We start from the raw sequence: 22,574 nt of genomic DNA, 5'->3' as shown, positions 1-22,574 counted from the left end.
CTTGTAGCCAAACACCAGTGCACATAAAATGAAAATGAATGATTTAAAAAGAACATGTGAGTTTCTCTCTGTACTGTGTGGCTGTAAGGAAGCAGATGTGAGGTCACCCTGTGGTTGCCTTTGCTCTAATGCTCCTTGCTTCATTTCTGTCTCCTCCCATTGTCCCCATTTTCTTGTAAGAGAAAACAGTCCAGGAATTGTAACAGTCATACTGCTGGAAAGTTCTAGAATTCTTCGCCAGAGTCCCCTGCATGCTACAGATGCTGACAGTAAGCATTGCTTGGGGTGCCTGCGGTTGATAGGTGAAAACAAAGGGTATATTTTGCTCTGTTTTCTTCTGGGGTTGTGTAGTTCAGAGAACCAAAGGGTTTCCTTTGGTTGATAGATTATTGCAGGCATTGTCCTTAGCAGGCAGTCCTTTCAGAGTCCATCTCTGCTAGTTTATATTCATTGATAAGGAAAAAGCCGATTCCAGTCCCTCTTCTTCCCACAAAAGGATTATCAGGTGACATAGGGACATTTTTTCTGGGCTGTCTTTTGGCATTACCTGTTTTCTAGAAGTGCATCTTCTTGTTCCAGACCCCTTCCCGCTTACCACTGTCTTATGTTATCCTACCATCCCTTATCATGGAGGCTTATAGATGCTTTGGCCTTTTCTGTTTCAGTTTGATTTAAATACGAGTTAAAGTGACTTTGTAATTAAACTTGACTATGAGGGTTTATTTGGCAATCAGATGGCCTCTATGGTGACTGGATTTCAGTTCTCCGTGTAGCATTTCTTTCTCACCAGGAAGCCGTTCTGGTAAGGGTGGTAGTGTGGGCCTTTTATCCCAGCACCATGGAGGCCAAAGCAGAGGATTATAGGCTTCAGGATAGCCTGGTTTTATAAGGAGACCCTTGTCTCAGCTCCCCCCATCCCCAAATAAACACAAAACAGAAAACTCAGATCCACTCCTTCTACTCTCTTTGCTTAAGACAGGGTCTTAACTCTGTAGCCCAGGCTGGCCCAGGTCTTGTTTTGTGGTCCACACTAACCTTGTACTTGGAAACTTCCTGCCTCTTCCTCCCAAACTGAAGGAGGGCTTGTGTCACCGTGATCAGCTACAATACTTAAAAAAGGACAACCGGGGAACAACACCAGGGAACCCCAGAAGAACAAAGCAAAGCAAACGCACACACACTTTGTTTTCTACTTGAGGAGCATATTTCTAGTAGCTGGTAATACTCTGAAGGTATTGTTTTTTCAGAGTTTCTGTTATGAAAGCTAAAAATAAATGAGAATGAGCTTTAAAGAGCAGAGCAAGACCTCTGGCCCCATTGTTGTCTTGCTTTGGGAAAGTTAGCATAAGACTGTAATGCCTTTTGGTTTAGCATAGTCAGTAGCTGTAAAAACAGAGTCTGTACAAGTTAAATTAATATGAATATCTGTTTTTGTTTTCCCTTTGTTACAGGTTTCCCCTCAAAAAACCTATAAGGTAAGTTGTTCAGTTGCTTTCATACGGAACTTGGAGTTAAGCTTTAATTAGAAGCATTCTTTTGAAATTATGGGGATTTTTGTGGTTTTTGAGAGTGTGGATTTAAGTAGTACAAACTTTTATAATGCTTCACAGATTTCAAATACAACAGGTGTTGCATATTTTTTTCTGGAACACAGCCTTGTTTTGATAATATTTTCAGTGTTTTTAATGTAAGCATTTAAAAAGTTTATTCAAATTGACACTTTAAGGTCACTCCCTATGAAGAAATTTAATTTTAAAATCTGGCTGTTTTGAATTGTGGGTTGCTTGGGGAGGTGCAGATGGATTGTCAGTTTGGGTTGTGTTGTCACATGACTGCCTGCTGTCACCTTTAAATGAACTTTGTGCCGATTTAGTCTTAGTTATTTTAAGACAATAAGGGAAAAAGGTATAGAAAGTATTTAGGTTTTTGTGCTTCTGTCTGTCACACACAGTTTGAGAGTCCCTAATACTCCTGTCTTTTTTTGGGGGGAGGGGGGGTTTTGAGACAGGGTTTCTCTGTAGCCCTGGCTGTCCTGGAACTCACTTTGTAGACCAGGCTGTCCTCGAACTCAGAAATCCACCTGCCTCTGCCTCTCAAGTGCTGGGATTAAAGGCGTGCGCCGCCACGCCCAGCTTCCTGTCTTAATATATTTTCATCTCTCTCCTTAATTATCATAACTATTATTTAAAATGCTGAGATCCCATTCCCAGTAACCCTAATTTTCAGTTAGCTGGAAGTGCATGTATCATAGCATCTTCTTTTTCAGTCGTCCAACCATCATCTGGTGCTTACAGTTGGTTAAATCATAGTAAAAAAACAATAATTCTGGTATTATTTTGGGGCCCAGAGGTGGCTGGCTAAGGCTTCAACCCTAGGAAGGCAAGCCTTGCCTGTGTAGGTTTGCTTTTATAACTTGTTTTTACATGTTTTATTTCTGTAGTGATTTCAGTTTGACTGTGGTGTATGTAATGTCAGGGAGTGTGTTGAATTCTTTGGGGCACTGTTTTCTTGTTGTTAGATGGAACTTTAAATTATAGGCAGTTGTTTTAAGGATAAAATTAGCCTTAATATTAGTAAATTTTACTACTTGAGGCCCTTTTATAACCAAGAACATAGACTGTATAGTATGTATGGCATAAGTTGAATTTTACAACTCTTTGAAAAAAATACAGGCTTATGCTATGGAAGAGAAACTTGTTTCCTTTTTTTGTTTTTGTTTTTGTCCCTTTGGTTCCTGGAGAGATGGCTCAGTGGTTAAGAGTGCTTGCTGCTCTTGCAGAGGAGCAGTTTGTTCTCTATCATGCACAGTTAGGTAGCTCACAGTCTCCTGTACCACCAAGTGCAAGGGGCTTTATAACTGAAGGTTATAACAGCCTTCGTGGGTACCTGCACACATGAGTGCACACACGTCACTGTAAACAGGTTCCTTTGTGTAATTTTTATATGAGGTTTTGCTGTTATGCTTTTCTAATAGTAAATATTTGATTGTTTTAACTTAGGCATGGAAGTATTTTGAACCGAGAGTCACCAACAGATAAGAAACAGAAAGTCGAACGCAGTTCATCACATGATTTTGACCCCACAGGTAAAATTCTCTTGTTCTTTCAAAGAATGCTTTGCAGATAGTGAAGTTCAGAGTCATAGAAGTTCTGTGGATTGAGACACTCAGGCATGGCTATTCCTACCCTCTCATACTTTGCAGTTGTGTAGTAGTGCTGGAGTCAGCAGGAATGAGTGCATACTTAACACAGCATTATAGATGCCACAGTGAAGCCTCACTGTAGGACTTGTGATAGTCGGAGAAATAGAGATGTCCTGATTGGAGATAGAGGGTACACCGAGGTCTCAAAATCAAGACGAATTGTGACGAATTGTGGTGCAAATACTAGTGTGTCATTAAATGAAGGATATTGACCACTGGGAACTTCTGCATTCACTTAAAACTCAGCTGTGATTGTTGTGAAGTGACTGACTGCAGTGCAACTTAAAAAATTTATGCTAACTGCATTTGAATAAACAAACGAATGTAAATGCACTTTCATCTTCCCTGCCCTCCTTTCTTTCTTTCTTTCTTTCTTTCTTTCTTTCTTTCTTTCTTTCTTTCTTTCTTTCTTTCTTAAGAGTGGGGACAGGACAGAGTCTTCCTTTGTAACTCAGACTGGCCTCCTGCTGCAGCCTCTCAAGTGCTGGGATTGTAGGCCTGTGCTTAGCAGAGACCCTGCCTTTCTTCAAGTACTCAGGCTGATACAATGTATATCCTTTTTTTGTTGTTGTTTTATTTTATTTTATTTTATTTTTTTGAGACAGGGTTTCTCTGTGTAGCCCTGGCTGTCCTGGAACTCACTCTGTAGACCAGGCTGTCCTTGAACTCAGAAATCCCCCTGCCTCTGCCTCCCAAGTACTGGTATTAAAGGCGTATACCACCACTGCCCGGCACAATTTATATATTTTAAAAAAAGATTTTATTTAAGTAAGTACGCTATAGCTGTCTTTAGACACACCAGAAGAGGGTGTCAGATCTCATTACAAATGGTTGTGAGCCACCATATGGTTGCTGGGATTTGAACTCAGGACCTCTGGAAGAGCAGTCAGTGCTCTTAACCACTGAGCCATTTCATGAGCCCACAATTTGTGCACAGGATTGAATTCTGCTGCCCTTTCCTTTCCCCATGTAATCTCAGTGTTTGCTTTGTAGATAGTGCTTAATAGTTTTTATTAGATATTTACATATGTTCTTTGAGCAAGTATTATTTTGTTTAGTTATGTGTTCCTGTGACAAAAGATAAACAACACTCCAATTTGAGATAGATAATTATGCCTCTTAAAGACATTTTTACTTAGAAATGTAATTTTAAATATTTAATGGAATATTTTTTGTATGAATAATTGAAATATTTCATAGTTTTCTTAATTTTAAACAAGTATTGTAAGCATTTAAGAAGGGAAAACTAGGATGTAACAATGAAATATTTGCTTTGCATCTTGTGTCGTGGTAAAGAAATTAATAGTTAGTTTAGATGACTTTGGTGGTATGGGAGCCGTAACATGTCACAGGTCTCCATGGAGAGAGAACGCTGCACTTCTGATACCCAGGATCCAGGTCATGGGCCGGAGGCTTTTAGTTATTTCTATAGCTACTTATTGTCTATAATAATGGCCACCAGTTTCACTGCCATAGTCTCTTTAGTCTTGATAGATGTGTTCTGTCCACTTGCCTATGAAGTGCCATTTCCACAGAGACCGCACCCTTCTCAGGAAGCTGGGTGTAGCTCTCAGTGCTATTTCCATCACTACAGTTATCAGATGATACACGGTGTAGACCATTCACCTGTTGTTTTGTTTGTATTTTTAATTGCACTCTTTTCTTCCATAATCTGTAAATATGTCATTCATTACCTCTGCTGTTCATGACTGTTCTAAGTGTTGTCATCTGTGATGTTCATACTTCATGTTTGCACGATTTAACTTGATCATGACTCGTTCTTTTGTCCCCATGAAATTTCCCCCTTACATTGGTCTCCATATTTTCTATATCTCTCCTTTTCTCCCGCTCTTGTACAGATAGCTCCTCCAAGAAGACAAAGTCTAGTTCAGAGGAGAGTAGATCCGAGATCTATGGTAAGCTGATGTAGCTAATGCGGCCTTGCACCTCTGCAGCTTGCTTCATGCTATCTCATTGTGTTTTTGGTAACTGAAGCCTTTCTTGTCTGCTCTGCATGGCATGATCTCCTGCAGGGAAAGGGAGACTGGGGTCCCATGTGGCTGTGGTATGAAAGCTTAAGATGACTAGACACTAACACGGTAGGCTGAGAATAGGCTGCACCGCCCATTTCCTCCGTGTTTCTCTTAGCAAAGTGAGGTCAGGCTCCCTGAGTAGCAACGATGGGCTTTGAATTATTGGCTGCCTCTCTGGTCTCATCCTCAGGCTTTGAATTAAGTAGAACTTAAGCAGCTCGGTCATTTCCTATTCTTATAGGAAATGATATCATTTCTGCATGTTAGCAGTTCTTTGAAGTTTCTTGTTTTATCTTTTATTTATTAATTTTTGGTTGGTTTATCACCTGTAAAAGCCATTCTTATAAAATGTATCCCTAATTGCAAAATTTTTTAAGTATTTTATTTTGAGGCTTAAAACACTTGTGCCTTCTGGAAGTTTCACTGAGACTTACTCTTATTAGGAAAATTTCAAAATACCTTTAAAACTAATCTTCATAAACAGTTCGTTTAACCTGAATGATGAGCTGTTCTAGCACATGGTGAAAATGGAGTATTTCCAGACTCTCCTGGAATACGACAGACTTTATGACGTTCATAGAGCTTTTCCTTTTTATTTTTTTTCAAGCTTTTTGGAGCATGGTTTTACTATGCAGCTCCAGATTGTCCTGGACACATTGTGTAGTTCAGCTGACCTCAGACGTGCAGCATCCTCCTGCCTCTGCTTCCTGAGTGCTGGGATGGCTTGCTAGCTCACTAAGGCGAGTGAGGAGGGAGGTGAGGCACTGTCTGGAGCCAGACTAAAAGCTTCCACTGAAGACAGCCCGATGACGTCTTCTCTAACAGAGCAAGGTCCATCGGATGGAAGTTCACTCAAATAGGTCTGGTCTTCATATGAGGCCCTATATGAGGAGGAAAGTGTATGGAATGAATGGTCCATACCTCCTGAGAGCATTTGGAAATTGATGCCCGCTGAAAGGACTGAGTACCACAAAGCCTTAGTGCTTGGTTCTGGGCAGTTCTGCTTGCATTAGGCACATGCTCATGTGCTTCTCTCTGCTGTGTAGTCAAAAGGAGATGTTTGCCAGGCTTGTGACACCCTGAGTTTATACTTTTCTTTCCTCCAAAGTAGTGTTTAATAGGCTGTGTTTCTGTAAGTAAGGCGCTTCCTGTCTTTTTCTTTGCTGAGGAATGTGAACATTATCTGTGCATCTCCATCCTTCCTAGCAGCCATTTCAGTTCACCTTGTTCACCACTTTTCTAGATTTTGCTGTGCGTAGGAGCTTGTTCATGTTGGATAAGGATTAATGATCTAGGAATTTGACAGAAAATATTTTTCTTAGAACAGGGAGCTTTATACTAGCTTGGTAGCCACAGAAGCATCTAAGTGTGCTCAGGGAGCAGGCCTGCTTCTCAGTGTATCTGTCCCGTGAGGACCCTTGAAACACCTTTTTTGGTTGGTTGCTGTTGGAGGACTTGAACTAGGAGTTCCCAGTAAGCCCTCTGTAGAGGGCTGAGTTAAGTATGACAGCTACTGTGCCTCTCTCATTGCGAATGTGCGTGTGGAAAGCACTTTAGACTGCAGTCAGCTTAGGTGAAGAGTATGCTCTGGGGAGCCAAGGGACGTTTGGAGATGGTACCTGACTGAGTAGAGTCCTAGCAACCAGGGACTGCTGCTCGGCAAGGGTTTATCATCCGCCCATTCGGCCTGTGGACAGAGGACATTCTCTTCTCTTGATAAAGTTCTTCAGTTGAGTGCACAGTACAGACGTCGTTCAGATAATCTCACTTGTTTTGCCATTCTTAGAGTTGCTTTGAGGGTTAGACTGACTGTGGTTGTTTGAAGAGGAAAGCGAGAGGGTTGCTTCCCTGCACAAGTTGTTGGCGTAGCCTGGGCAACGTTCTATTTGTCCCCTGTGCATTATGGGCATATCTGCTGAACTGTAGCTTTAGTGTGCTCGGTTTTCTGTTGCAATATGGTTTTGGAGACAGGTACACATCTATATCCGTTCCTATCTGGCCTTGAGTTCCTGATCTCGGCCTCTACCTCGTGAGTGTGGGGCTTGCAAGTACACCCCATCATGCCCGGGGTTGTTATTGTGAGGCAGAGTCTTGGTATGTGACGCTGGCTGGCTTTGAATTCAGTTTGTAGTCTAGGATGTCCTTAAACTCAACACAGCTCTTCTGTGTCAACTTCCTGAGTGCTGGGATGACATATCATATCTCTAATCCTGTAGTGAAGAACTGTTACTGTAGGGTATGAGGGAATCTGTAAGAATAAGCCATGTACCTTAAAAGCCATCGTAGACCACATGTGCTGCCATAGCAAATGCCTGGACCTGTGTGGCTAGAGGACAGAAGCATTATTTTCTGAGGGTTCTAGAAGCTGGATGTCTGGTACATTCAGGGGAGACTGGTGAGGTTGCAGATGGCTACCTTCTTCCTCTCCTTCACCTAGACTTTCTTGGGGTCGGGGGAGAAGGAGGAAGGGGGGAAAGGGGAGGGAGGGAAGGAGGGAGGGAGGGAGGGAGGGGGAGAGAGAGAGAGAGAGAGAGAGAGAGAGAGAGAGAGAGAGAGAGAGAGAGAGAGACTGACTTCTATTTTTGTCATGAGAGTCTCACCCTCATCATCTCTTCTAACTAACTACCTTCAGACGCCTGCCTCCAGATAGCGTCACGTTAGGAGTTAGGGCAACATCGTACAGATTTTGAGGGGATATGAACATTTAGACCATACTAGAGGCAAACTGTTAACATCAGTATCCCTTCTCTGAAATCCTTGAGACCAGATGTGTTTTGGGTTTTAAAATACTAGAATGGGGGCTGGAGAAATGGCTCAGCGGTTAAGACCACCGACTGCTCTTCCAAAGGTCCTGAGTTCAAATCCCAGCAACCACATGGTGGCTCACAACCATCTGTAATGAAATCTGATGCCCTCTTCTGGAGTGTCTGAAGCTACAGTGTGTACTTACATATAATAAATAAATCTTTAAAAAAATACTAGAATATATACAATGGACTGTAGGGAGTCCTGGCATAAACTTTGCTTATGTTTCATACATAGTATATGTACTAGATATATGTAGTCTGAGAGTGTAGTGTTTTAAATAACGTCGGCTGGTTTGACTAAGGCTTACCATATGCAGTTAGTGTGAAGCTTTCCATCGTGACATCATGCAGGCATTCCACATGTTTCAGATTTTGGAGTATTTTAGAGTTGGACTTTCTGGATTAGGAATGGCTGTCCTGTACTTAGATATGGTTTATGTATCTCAGAGAGTAATTTTGAAATTTCATGTGCTTCTCTCATTCGAGTTTGTCACATCTTTTAAAAGGAGAGCTGTTGGTTTGACTCTTGCTCCCACCAGCTTCCTGTCCTCTGTGTCCTCCAGCTTTGTGAAGAACATTGTGCATGAACTGTCCATGTTCTCATAACTCTTTTCTCTTCTTACTTTTAAGTCTGGCTTCTGAACTCACAGTCTTAAGGTGACCCCAGACATCCTGCTTGAGAGCCTGTTGCCGGCTGTGTACACTTCCTGAACCACTCAGGCAGTGCTGATGGCTTTTCATCTGATTTTTTTCCTCCTGGCTTTTGGGCTGCCTGTTTATTTGATTGTCAGTTCACTTTAACCCTACAGGTTTCCAGGTTTCTATGTGTGTGCATGTGTGTTTGTGTCCATTATGCTGTGTGTGTGCATGTGTGTTTATGTCTTTGCGCTTGTATGTGTCTGTGTGTGTACGCGCTCATGCTCCTGTGTGTGCACATGTGGATGTTGGGTGTTGTCTTTGCTTGGTTTTTGGTCTCAATGAACCTGGAGCTCACCGACTCAGCCTTATGGGCCGTCCTGACTTCCCCTGCACTGGGGTCACTGATATGCACCATAGTGCTGGGTGCAGATTGACGTTGGTGCTAGGGATCAGAGGCAGGGCCTCATGTTTGCATTGCAAGCACTTTATCAAACAAGCTCTCTTGACAGCCTATTTTTGTTTTTTGAGAAATAGTCTTTCTATGTAGCTCAGGCTGGCCTAGAATATATAGTTTTCCTGTCTCTGAGTCTAGTGCTGGGAAAATAAGCAAGCATCAATAAGCTTGCTTCTCCCTCCCTCGCTCCCTGCCTCCCTCCCTCCCTGCCTCCTTCCCTCCCCCTCCTTCTCTCCCTCCCTCCCTGCCTCCTTCACTCCCTCCCTCCCTGTCTCCCTCACTCCCTCCCCTCCCTCTCTCCCTGCCTTCTTCCCTCCCCCTCCTTCTCACCCTGCCTCCCTCCTTCCCTCCCTCACTACCCCCCTCCCTCTGTCCATTTTCTTACAGAGGGGCTTGTGTAGGCTGCCTTTGAACTCTCAGGGTACCTAAGGATGATGCTCCATTCCTAGCCCTTTTCGCTGTGTTTCCATTCTCCCTTTTGTGGCTCCAGCCCTGCTTTCTTCTTTAGTGCTCACCACATCATTACACTATTTTAATAGACTCATAGCTTTGTCTTTTTATTTTTTTAAATTTTGTTTTGTTTTGTTTCAAGACAGGGTTTCTCTGTGTATCTCTGGCTGTCCTGAAACTCACTCTGTAGACTAGGCTGTCCTTGAACTCAGATCTGCCTGCCTCTGCCTCCCAAGTGCTGGGATTACAGGGATCTCCCAACACATCCAGTCATAGAGTCATAACTTTGTATCACTTTAGTTTTATGTTGATTCACCTCCTTTTCTCTATTCTCCTATAGTCTGTTTTGATTTGTCAGATTAATATTACTAAAATAATGGATGTGCTTATTCACTTGCTAGCAAAGCACAAGTAGTTACGGAAATATACTGTGCTTTATTTGTAGTTTGTCATCCTGCCCGTCTTCTGCCCTCCTCAGGGTACCAGGCTCTCTCCCTACTCACTTCATGTTGCCTTGGGTGCTTAAGTTTTCCTTCTGCATTTTCAGTTTTGTCTGTCTTCTAAGACCCAGTTCAGGCACTGAGACATCATGTTAATACAAGGAGTACGTTCTAGATAGCTGCTGTCCCTCATGCCTTAGGAAGACGTGTTATTCTTTATCTGCAAGACGAGTAGATTAAGAACTATTAACAGAACAATAACTATGTGAAGGAAAATTTTGATTAATTAGTTACATTTAGCCATTCTGCATTATTTGTGTACTTCAGAACCATAGACAAAAAATAACACACAGTTTTGTCAATTAAAAAGTACTCCTTCGGGCTGGTGAGATGACTCAGTGGTTAAGAGCACTGACTGCTCTTCGGAAGGTCCTGAGTTCAAATCCCAGCAACCACATGGTGGCTCACAACCATCCGTAACGAGATATGACTCCCTCTTCTGGTGTGTCTGAAGACAGCTACAGTGTACTTACATATAATAAATAAATAAAAATCTTAAAAAAAAAAAAGTACTCCTTCACATTGCTTTTTTGGGTTGCCCAGCTGAGGTTGTTGTTTCTGAACTTTGGCATCTGGCTCTGTGTGCTTGCAAACCCCATGATGCCATGCTCTCTGGAAGTGAGTTTTGAATGAATGATTGTTGAAATCAAGATGATGTATTTTAGTAGAGAGAATTGATGGAATAAAATCTTGACTCATCTTAATTGGCTCTTCCCTTCCAAAAGACGATAGAGAAGAAAATGGAACTTAGAAACGGGATTCGATCCTGGTGGGCATCTAAAAGAATGAAGTCAGTGTCCGTGGAGCTTGAGGTTCCAATGCTGGCAGCCTTGTGCTTTTAGAGTGCAGAGCTTCTTAATCAAAGGATTATCTCAGGTCTTACTCATAAAACACGCGTGTCTGGCAGCAGTTTAAAACTGAGCTGCTTTTATTAGGTTGCACATGGTTCTCTCCACACCCTTCCCTGCAGCTAATTCTTAAGAGGTGAGACTTAGAGAAGTTTGGTCATGCAATAAAATAAAAGGTGAAGAAAGACTAATAATGTATGCTTTTAAAAGCAAATGGAGTATAGAAGGCTTAGCATATTGCCTTACACATTTAACACTTCATTTTCTTTAAATTTACTATCTGGCTCTGTAGGTATAGTCCTTTTCAGGAATAAATTTATAGTAAAACTCGAGAAACCCTTCTCAACAGTTTTCAGGCCTCTTACTGCTACTTCTTTTTCCCTGAAGAGCATTACTTTTTTTCATCTTTCAAAATGCTCTCACTGGTAGTCACGTGTTGAGGGAGACGGTGTCCTAGGTGGGCATGGCAGTGTGCTCTGGCAGTCCCAGCACAGGGGGGCCACAGACAGTGAGGACACGGCTGTCTTCCTGGGCCACCCGGCAAGTCAGAACATGATAGACAGAAAATAGCACACGGTTTTGTCTTAAATTAAGCAAGCAAACAAAAAGCCCGCCCTCCCTCCCTCCCTCCCTCCCTCCCTCCCTCCCTCCCTCCCTCCCTCCCTCCCTCCCTCTCTCCCTCTTTCCCTCCCTCCCTGGGGCTCTCTCTTCCTTTCTTCCTTTCTTTGTATCTGCATCATTATGTTGGAAACCCATGTTCTTTGTTATTGTGACAGAATGCAACTTAGTAAAGGAATATATACACACACACACATACATACACACACACACACACACACACACACACACACACACACACACTCTTCATTGGGAGAATAAGCCTCATACCAGCTGATCAGCTTTGAGAGGAAGTTTTAGGACAGGAAATGAGAAAAACTTGGTGAGTAGAGGTCTTACTTAGTTAGGGACAGATAGGGAACTAAATTGTTATAGTTGAAATTTTGCCAGGCATATCATTCATTAATATGTCCTTAAGTTGTTTTTCTACTGTGAATATTCTTCAGGGCTATGATTTTTCTTACTAAAAATGGTATTTAAATTTCCTCTGTGGAAAATAAATTCAGACTTAATTTTTTTTTTATTACTTGTTTTTTCCTAAGATTTGTCTTTATTTTGTTTGTGTCTGTGTGATTGTATATACACATAAGTGACGGTGCTCACAGGGGCCAGAAGAGAGTATTGGACTCCTTGAAAATGTAATTATGCAGGGCAGTGGTGGCACATGCCTTTAATCCCAGCACTTGGGAGGCAGAGAAAGGTGGATTTCTGAGTTCAAGGCCAGCCTGGTCTACAGAGTGAGTTCCAGGATAGCCAGGGCTACACAGAGAGACCCGGTCTCGAAAAACAAAAACAAAAACAAAAAAAAAAAGAAAGAAAGAGTAATTATGTGCGGTTGTGATAGAGGTGCTGGGACTCAAACTCTGCTCTTTGTGATTGAACAACAAGGATGCTTTACCTCTAAGCCATTTCTTCAGCCCCATAGCAAATTAAAAATGTGTGTGTGTGTGTGTGTGTGTGTGTGTAGCCACAGTATGGGTGTGATGGTTGGTCAGAGAATAGCTCCTAGGAGCTAGTTCTTCTGCCAGGTGGGTTCCAGGGATTGAATTCAAATTGTCAGTCTTGACGTAAGCAATTTTATCTGCTGAGCCTTCCTTTTGACCCTATTTTTATTTTTATTTATTTTTTTTGTTTTTTGTTTTGTTTGTTTGTTTTGAAGACAAGATCTCCTCACTTTGTAACTCAAGCTGGCCTTGAACTTGCAATCCTTCTGTCTAGTCCCTTGAATTCTAGCATTATCTGGTATACCAGATGCCCAACTTAAATTCAGATAAGAAAAATAATCTAAATTTATTTTAAAGATAGATGTTCTCATTAAAAAAAAGAAAACACATCTAGATTTATTTAGTGCCATGGTCACCTGTTGTATGCAGACATAATGGAAAGGAGTACAAAGATAGTAGGAGAGTGTGCTTGCTTTCCAGCCATCTGCAGGCTAGGACAGAAAGAAGCATTGCAGCACTTTTTGATAAGTATATATAGAGAGATTTATACTTACCAGCTGTCCAATCCAAATGGATTGCTATGGGGAAAGAGGAAACAAAACAACCCTTTATATAATAATGGAGAACAAGGGGAGAGAGAGACAGTGCTATGCTGGCTTTAATCAAGGGCTGCAATCAGGGTTACGCTTTAGTACTTTTTCCCTTGTTGAACAACTGCCTGTCCTCATAGAAAATGCTAGGCTATAGCTCTTAACCTAGGAGAGAGCGACCTTATGAACTCACCCAGAGTTTGTATGATAGTCGCTTAGAAACTTCATAGTAAGATTTAACAGCAGAACAAAGGATGAACTGTATGTGGTAGAAACTAGAAGACTTCAAGTGATGAGTGCTAGAGTTGGTGGTTGGGGCTTTTGTTTGTTTTAATTTATAATTGTTGTTCAGACAATATCTCATGTATTCCTCACTGGCCTCAGATTCATTCTGTAGCTGGGCCTGGGTTGACACTCCTGATCTTCCTGTTCCCTGTGCCTCTCTAGTGCCAGGTTTATAGGCCTTTATCATCACACATGACCGAAAATACCTGTTTTGGAGTCAGGACTCTGTTTTTATTTTGCACCCTCTAACTAGTGTGTGACCCCCCTGGTACCTTGTCATATACCTGCATTGTTTTCGTCTTATTTCAGTGTCCTTCCTGCTGAGTCTGAGCTCTTGAGCACAGCAGCTCCTGGTACTTCTGTGTCTTTCGCAGGCACCTATGTGGCAGTGCTTCATAATAGTAGACAGATCTCAGGAAAACTGCTGCTACAGGTGGGGGTGGGGGGTCTTAGTTACCGTTCTATTGTTGTGAGAAGATGCCATGACCAAGGCAACTCAGTGCAGGGCTATTCATGGTGGGAGCGTGGCAGCCAGGAGGCAGCAGTATCTGAGAGCTCTCAACTTTACCTTCAACCCTGAAGGGGGTGGGACAGAGAGACAGAAAGACACAGAGAGAGAGAGAGAGAGAGAGAGAGAGAGAGAGAGAGAGAGAGAGAGAGAGAGAGAGGAAGGGAGAGGGACACACACAGACACACCCCCCCCCCAACGACCCTGGGAATGGCCTGATTCTTTTGAAACCTCAGAGCTCTCTCTCCCAGTGACACCCAGAAACCCAAACAAAAGTGTGTCAGGTAGAGTCACTTCAACAGAAGGAAGCAGACTTTGCATTTCCTGCAGAACCTTGCACATGGGACCTTAGCCATCTTTAAATGCACAGTGGGTGGGCACTTTGATGTTTTTCCTATCTCTACCTTCCTTTCTGAGTGTCTGTCCTTTTTGAGCTTCTGTCCATCTGGAGACTTTTCTGCTTTTTGGAATTTTATTAATTATTTAATCAAATTGTAAAGAATTTATTCTTGCACCAAGTAGACTGTTGGCCAGTTCTGAGGAAAGAGAACCAGGTGTCCTTCCCTGCCCTGGGAGCATGGAACAGTGAGGACCTGGAAACAAACCCAGGTCCCTGTGCAGCACCAATGTGCTTTAGGAGGGAGCGGAGGGTGACTATCTGTAATGGGAGTGGGAAAAAGCTTCCAGACAGGGCAGTGAAGGAACTTTTTTGGGTGGGACTTCTTGTTGTCTCATTTTCTAAAACTGCCTATACAATAAGAAGCCCTGTTCCTTGACAGTTTTCCTCTCTCTTACCTATTAAAAGTTAATAGCCATGTTTAAACAAACGGTAGCACGCAGCTCTGGAGATAGAGGCCAAAGGATCAGGAGTTCAAGGCTAGCCTTGGCGACACATGTCACTGGACACAAAAACATAAAGGAGTTCCCCTCGAGGATCTGTTACGTTAACATCAGGAGTAATTAGCATGCTTGTAAGCTGAGGAGGCAGAGACAGGAGAACCCTTGGGTCTGCTGAGTGGTTAGCTCTGGGTTCAGTGAGAGACTATCTCAAAGAGTAATGCGGAGAGCTGTTGAAGAAAAGACCTGCGGTTTTCAGATGCTGTAAGACTGTGTGTAAAATGGGGAGACAGTTGATTTTTATTTTAAAGTCACAACACCAATTTTGAAATTTTGAGAACTGTTGAGGAGACCACAGATATTTATCTATCTAAAAACAAGCATGAGGGTCAGAAAATCCCTATGAAATGCTGCCTACTCCTTTTCTATATCATTTTAGATTTATTTTATGTGTGTGAGTGTTTTCCCTGCATGTGTAACACATATGTGCCTCATGTCCACCAGGGATCATAAGAGATCAGAGAGCCCCTGAACCATAATTAGGTATGGTTAGGACCACCACATGGGTGCTGCGAACCAAACTCAGTTGCAAAAGCAGGTGAGAAAGACTGAGCCCATCCTCTTCCCTAACAACTCAGAGTGACCGTCTGTCTTAGCTTCTGCTTATTAGAGGGGCCGCCACATCCCACTTGCCCTCCTTTTTTGGGCATTACTGGGAGCAGGAATTAAGTAAGGTCTTGCTATATATTCCAGGTTGACTCTGAGCTTGCTCATCTTCCTGTCACAACCTCTTGGTTTGCAACAACTTGGGAGCTGGAGAGATGGCTCAGTGGTTAAGAGAACCTGCTGCTCTTCTAGCAGACCCAGGTTTGATTCCCAAACTCTCACCTGTTAGTTCAGTGACCACCTTCGAGTTTTTCTGGCCTCTGCAGGCACTAGGCATGCTTGAGTTACAGACACACATACATGCAGGCAAAACACTCCTAGAAATTTGGTTGAATTCTGATGTTTTTTTGTTTGTTTGTTTGTTTTGTTTTGTTTTCTGCCCTGTTACAATTTAGTGTTTTGTATGACTGGTGAGTTTGTGGGGAAAAAAAAAGATTGTTGACTACTTAGGAGTGAAGAGAACTGAAAGATTACAACATTTCTTAATGCTGAAAGCTCATTTTGTTGATGTATTATTACAAAATTAAGACTTCACTCTTTAAAGTATGTGGTTTGAAGCAGTTGGATAACTGAATATCCTTATGTAACTATTGTGTTAATTTAAACTCAGATCATTTGCATCACTCTGAAAGATCCTGTTTCTCTGTTGCTGTTCCCATCCCTGCTTTTTTTTTTTTTTTTTTTTTTTTTTTTTGGTTTTTTCGAGACAGGGTTTCTCTGTGTAGCCTTGGCTGTCCTGGAACTCACTCTGTAGACCAGGCTGGCCTCGAACTCAGAAATCCTCCTGCCTCTGCCTCCCGAGTGCTGGGATTAAAGGCGTGCGCCACCACGCCCGGCCCCATCCCTGCTTTTATCAGGTGATAGTTCATCTGCTTCCTGATGCTGTGGTTGAGCCTCTCTTGCTCTTCCCTGCAGTTGTAGCTTGTGGACTCCTGTATTTAGCATGATATTTTTGCTGTTTATTCATGTTTTCTGTATGTGTGAAAGTATTCTTCCCCCACCCCCTTCTCCCAAGATAACATTTCTCATTATATGACTATGTCACCATTTCTCTTTTCATCTGTTGATGGGTATTTGAGGTTTTTTTATGTAAGTGCCTTCCTACATTTATAGAAGTTTCCACATTGTTTTCCCAAGACTTAGTACACTCCACCAACAATGTTGAGAATTCTAGTCACCCCTCATCTTTGCTGATACTGGGTGTGCTCAGTCTTTGCATTTTTAGCAATTCAGATTGCTGTATAGTAGTTGCATTCTAGTTTGAGCTCAGGCTTTCATGAGTGAGGCAGATGTTAAGTACGTACCTTTGCATGTGCCTTTTAACCATACTCTGTGTTCACTTAAATATTCTTTCTAATATGCCTTTCATCGAAATAGATTTTTAAGAAGAAATATATTTATTTTTAGAAAATTTATTTTTATATTATGCAAATCAATTCTTTGCCTGGATGCATATGTGTTATTCCTGGTGCTCTTGGAGACCAGAAGAGGGTGTCTGATCATCTGGAACTGGAGTTACAGGAGGCTGTGAGCTGCCAGGTGGGTGCTGGGAACAGAACCCAGGTCTTCTGCAAGAATAGCCAGTGCTCTAGACTGCTGAGCGAGTTCTGGAGGTCCTGGAGCTGCTTTTAAAGAGTTAGCTGGATGCAGAGTTTTTACTACATTGTATACTCCATTGTGTACGGCTTGTTTTTCATTGCTACAGTTTCCCTCCCTCCCTCCCTCCCTCCCTCCCTCCCTCCCTCCCTCCCTCCCTCCCTCCCTCTCTCTCTTTCTTTCTTTCTTTCTTTCTTTCTTTCTTTCTTTCTTTCAGATTTATTTATTATATGTAAGTACACTGTAGCTGTCTTCAGACACTCCAGAAGAGAGCATCAGATTTCAATATGGATGGTTGTGAGCCACCATGTGGTTGCTGGGATTTGAACTCAGGACCTTCAGAAGAGCAGTCATTGCTCTTAACCTCTGAGCCATCTCTCCCGCCCCCTACAGTTTCATTAGAATTTTTTCTTTCTGTCTTATAAAGTATTTGCTTACCTCCTCAGGCAATGGTTTTTAACATGTGGGTTATAGCTCCCACAGAGGTTGCATATCAGATATCCTGAATATCAGATACTTGCATTATGATTTATGAATTCATAATAGCAGTAAAATTGCACTTATAAAATAGCAATGAAAATAATTTTCTGGTTGGGGTTCCCCAGAACAGGAGGAACTGTATAAAGGGTCTCAGCATCAGGAAGGTTGAGACTTGACTGTCCTCGGGTCTTGACATTTTCCTATGCCTTCTAAATATTTTTTTAGGCTTTTGTTTGTTTTGTTTTGTTTTGTTTTGACCTAGGGTTTCTCTGTGTAGCCCTGGCTGTCCTGGGACTCACTGTGTAGACCAGCCTGGCCTCGAACTCAGAGATCTGCTGCCTCTGCTTCTTGAGGGCTGGGATTAAAGGTGTGTGCCACCACTGCCCATAATTTTAGTTTTTAAAAACAGTTTTTTAAACTTTAAAGGCTTGAGACTCCCTATGTAGACCAAGCTAGCCTTGACCTCATTAGACTTTCCTGCTTCTGTGTCCGGACAGTCAGGAGTAAAGGTGGGTGCCACCATGGTCTTACACTTAGACCTTTGGCCTGTTTTTGTGATGATCCCACCCGATTCCTGGCAAGTGCTGGAGCTCAAGCCCAGGGATTTGTACATGTAGGGAAAGCAGTCTCAGCCGTCAGAGTATTTTAAAGTTCATTTTGTGTAGGGTACATGCACAGACTCATGCTTTCTATGTGGAGATTTGGTTTCTCCACTATTTAGATTACGTATACAAGCACGCTGTCATCAGAAGCATATAGAGACGAGAATGTAGCTTCCCACATCTTTCATGCATTGGAAGCTTTGTTTTCTAACCACCATTACCTTCTGTTATTTTACATTCCCACACTTTGGCTTTTGCTGAGCTGCTCTTTCTGTAAAGCTGAAAGCATCCACTGGGTCTCTGCAGACTCAGGTCAGGGCCTTCGGGTGCCGTCTCTAGCAAGAGGATGAATGAGGGCTCTGCTCTGGGACATTACTCTTTTATTTCTGAGTTCCTCTTTCTCTCTTTTTAAAGTATTTTTCTTCTGTATATGTGTATGTCTGTATAAGTGTATGTCACATATGTGTGCAGGCCAGAAGAGGGTGTTACATTCCCTGGAGCTGCGGTTATAGGCATCATGAGCTTCCTGACAGTAGAGAACAGCCATAAGCACTCTTACCTGCACAGCCGGTTCTCTAGCCTGCAGGGCTCCCCTTTCTCTTATCTCCCTGCTTAGCTTAGTTAACATTTGTTGTTTAGATAGAATGAATCAGCTGAGTGCGTGCTGGAGACAGAGGAATAGTTGAGCTCACATGCTCACTTGCTTCTGCTTCTCTCCCTTTCGTGAGTAGAACTGTCTCTCTATTCTTCCCCCTGGATGCATGTGTTCTGTGCATACCTCCTGCCTTTGGACAGCCTTTTTTCCTGAGTATATTCTTCTGAGATTAACATTGGATTTCCCATATGCTGTCTCTAACCAAAAGCCTATAATATTTGATTTTCTTAGGTTAAGTACCAGTTAAACCATATAGTTAGGGGGAGGATTTTATATCATAATTAATGACATAGCTGAGAACTGGCTTTCCTTTTAATTGTCTAATCTCTCAAAATCCATCCTCTCCGGTTTGTTGTAGCTGTCTGCAATAGTCTACTCTGCTCCATGAGACACTGGTACCCCACGGTGCTTTGTGATATTATTATATTTGTTTTATGGAACTAGTGTCCATAGGGGCTTCATGAGTTACCTTTTAGTTTTCTAGACAGAAGACAGTTGATCGTCATAATCGTTCTTTCCTTCTGTTTTCCTCTTTCCTTTACTCTGTGGTTGTTCTGCAGGTCTTGTTCAGCGCTGTGTGATCATCCAGAAAGACGACAATGGCTTCGGGCTGACAGTCAGTGGAGACAATCCAGTCTTCGTACAATCTGTCAAAGAAGGCAAGGCATTTAAAAAGTTTTGTTGCTAGGCATAGTTGCACATGCCTTTAATCTCTGCACTCGTAAGGCAGAGGCATGGGGATCTCAGATATCTGAATTTTCTGCCAGCCTGGTCTACATAATGAGTTCTAGGCTACCTGGGGCTACATACATAGTGAGACCCTGTCTTAAAAACAAAACCAGTTTTGTCTCTGAGAAGCAAGTAGAGTAAGCATGACAAAGCTAACATGACGGTCCTTGCTTAGATAGAATTATACAGACTGCACGATGTGGACCCCTGTGCTCTGTCTGTCTATGGGGTTACAAAATTAATTTGCCCCAGGTGACTTTCTCTATAGAAAGTAAACAGTTCACCTATAGCTATGGAAACTACACGGTTTCTGGGTGTTTTCCATGCTGTCACTTAACAGACATTTCTTCAATTTGATTTCTTTGTAGTATTAAAGTGATGTTTTAATGGAGATAGATTAAAGAGATAAGGACCCTCGTCCCAAATGACTATCATATCTTTTGCTATTATCATACAGTGGATTCTTTTTTGGGGGGTTCTGTAATTTCAGGTAGATAATATTATATTAAAGGAGATAACACTTTATAGATGAGATTCAGTCTTCAGCTAAAAAAAATCATATACCAAGTCTGACTCACTCTAGAGTGGGCAGAAGAAGCAGGATTTGAACCCAGGTCTGCCATGCTTTATAGCCTGTGTTGTAACTGTGGTGCATTACTTCTCTTCAAAGAAGATCATCAGCGAATCACATGCTAAGCAGTTCCTTTCTTACACAGATGGAGCAGCCATGCGTGCTGGAGTACAAACAGGTGATCGAATCATCAAGGTAAAGCAGCCGGTGTTGTGGGAGTCCTGTAGGGCTGCAGCGCCTGCCTGGTCTGTAGGCCTTTTTCCACCTGGGTCTTAGAAAAAGCAGCTCCCTGCCTTTCATACAAACTTTCTCCATTTGTTTCAAAGTTCACATTAACCCTTACTGAAAGGCACAATAAAGGCTTGTTTAAATGGAGTCACCTTTGTTCTTGAGTAGGAAAGAAACTCAACTTTTAAAAACTCATTTCTGCATAAATTAACGTATTAGCAAGGAGCAGTCACGCAGCTAGGGCTGTGATGGTGAGTTGTCACTTGCAGGTTGATTATTGTTGCAGATGAACTTTTAAAGAAGCTGATACAGAGTCCCTAGTATTTGTCAGGCTCCGAGTTTGATATCTATTACCAGGAAAACAACAAAGAGTAAAAAACAAAAAGACAAGTAGCTGTGGAAAGAAAGAAATGTAGTGTGTGAGGGGAGGTGACGGAGGTTAGTTTTAACTGAGTTAAACTGAGTTAGTTTAGTGGAGAACAGAAACAGGCCTTGAGGACTCAGGGTTTGAGATAAGGTTTCATGTACCCCAGGCTGGGCAGAAATTTCTGATTTTCCTGCCTACAAAGTATTGGTATTACAGGTGCTCATCACCATGTGCAATTTGGACGGTCCTGGGGAGCAAGTCCTGGGCTTCATGCCTGAGAGCCAAGCGCTCTCCCACTGAGCTCCTTCTCCAGCCCAAGCCCTGTGAACTCTGATTGTTAGAAGGAGTACACTTCCCAGGAATTTCTGTTGAAACCATTGAATAATTTGATTACCTAAAAGTAATTATATAGGTAAAGCGAAGATTCTTGAAAGTATTTAAAAGAATTAAAGAGCATGATACTCTTTATTGTAAAGAACACTCTGTGTGTGTGTGTGTGTGTGTGTGATATACATATAGGTCTGTATGTTGCAGGTATGTATATATGTACATGCGTGAAGACCAAAGGCGTTCTTTATCAGTGCCTGCCCCATTATCTGACCAAATCTCTCACTTGCTGCCCACTGTGCCCCTACCCTCTCCGCTAGACTTGCAGTCATGGAGCCCCAGCAATCCTTCTTTTCTACCTCCTGTCCTCTCTGAACTCCAAACTATACCTGGTGCCAGGACACAGGCCTGGGAAGCCACGCCAGGCTTTTCTTCATGGATGGCGGATCCAGACTTGTGTAGCAAGCACTCTTACCCACTGTGCCATCTTCCCAGCCCAAGAGCACTGTTTAGTTACCCCCCCAAAAAATAATAATAAATAAATTAAATGGCTTGGTGGGACACTGGGAAAGTAGACAGGAGGAGCATCTACAGATTTGAGGAGGCCAGCCTGATCTACATAGTAGGTCCCAGAACTACAGGCCCTGTCTGAAAATACAACAAAAATTAAGTGAATAAATTATTACAAAAAATAGTAATTCTTATAGAAAAATAAGCAAATAATTTCATCAGAAAATTCTTCAGAGTAATTGAAGTAACTAAATTGCTCGTGGGTACATGGTCAGTGTCACTGATGTCAATGAAGTAGAAATTAAAATGGGGTGTGAAAAATGCGTTTTCTTGTCAGGAAATGTGATGCTTGAACATTCAGACCTGACATAAAATAGATGCAGTAGAATGGCTTCCTTCGTTGGCTTCAGCATCAGTTATGAAAAACCTGTTGATTAGAAATTGCAAGCTGGGCGTGGTGGCGCACGCCTTTGATCCCAGCACTTGGGAGGCAGAGGCAGGCAGATTTCTGAGTTCAAGGCTAGCCTGATCTACAAAGTGAGTTCCAGGACAGCCAGAGCTATACAGAGAAACCCTGTCTTGAAAAAACAACAACAACAACAAAAAGCCCCCAAAACAAAAGAAATTGTAAATATGGATGGCTCAGCGGGTAAGAGCACTGCTCTTCTGAAGGTCCTGAGTTCAAATCCCAGCAACCACATGGTGGTTCACAACCACCCATAATAAGATCTGACGCCTTCTTCTGGTGTGTCGGAAGTCAGCTACAGTGTACTTATGTATAATAATAAATAAATCTTTGGGACAGAGCAAGCAGGGACTGAGCAAGCGGGGTTGACTAGATCAAGCAGAGGTCCTAAAAATTCAATTCCCAACAACCACATGAAGGCTCACATCCATCTGTACAGCTACAGTATACTCATATATAAAATGAATAAATTAATTTAAAAAAAAGAAATTGTAAATATGTATTAAAGTTTTTCAGTGTAGAGCTTCCATCAGCCTGTTTGTTTTTAGGTATTTATCTAAGGAAATAACGTGTACAGATGTACCACATGAGATTTGTCAGACACTGAAAACTCATAATCTATCATCTAAGTGTGCATGAACTGAGGATAAAGCAAAAGCCCT

At 42.2% G+C, this 22,574-nt stretch overlaps 1 protein-coding gene across 5 annotated transcripts in view; it reads left to right on the top strand.

The window, feature by feature from the left end:
- The window catches only part of Arhgef12 (Rho guanine nucleotide exchange factor 12), a 142,414-nt gene that overhangs the window by 61,372 nt on the left and 58,468 nt on the right, over window positions 1-22,574 (top strand). For 3 of the 5 annotated variants that reach the window (XM_029481425.2, XM_029481423.2, XM_021171560.3), the window contains exons 2-6: window positions 1,452-1,475; window positions 3,000-3,085; window positions 5,062-5,118; window positions 19,275-19,373; window positions 20,160-20,209. In XM_029481425.2, the coding sequence (XP_029337285.1) occupies window positions 1,452-1,475; window positions 3,000-3,085; window positions 5,062-5,118; window positions 19,275-19,373; window positions 20,160-20,209 (316 nt within the window). The remainder of the gene's footprint in view (window positions 1-1,451; window positions 1,476-2,999; window positions 3,086-5,061; window positions 5,119-19,274; window positions 19,374-20,159; window positions 20,210-22,574) is intronic. The other 2 variants (XM_029481424.2, XM_021171561.3) reach the window with 1 other exon arrangement.

This window comes from Mus caroli, unplaced genomic scaffold, assembly GCF_978045245.1.
Source record: "Mus caroli unplaced genomic scaffold, Mus_caroli_1 scaffold_11, whole genome shotgun sequence".
Taxonomy (NCBI): domain Eukaryota; kingdom Metazoa; phylum Chordata; class Mammalia; order Rodentia; family Muridae; genus Mus; species Mus caroli.
This window is presented reverse-complemented; position numbering and strand designations above follow the sequence as displayed.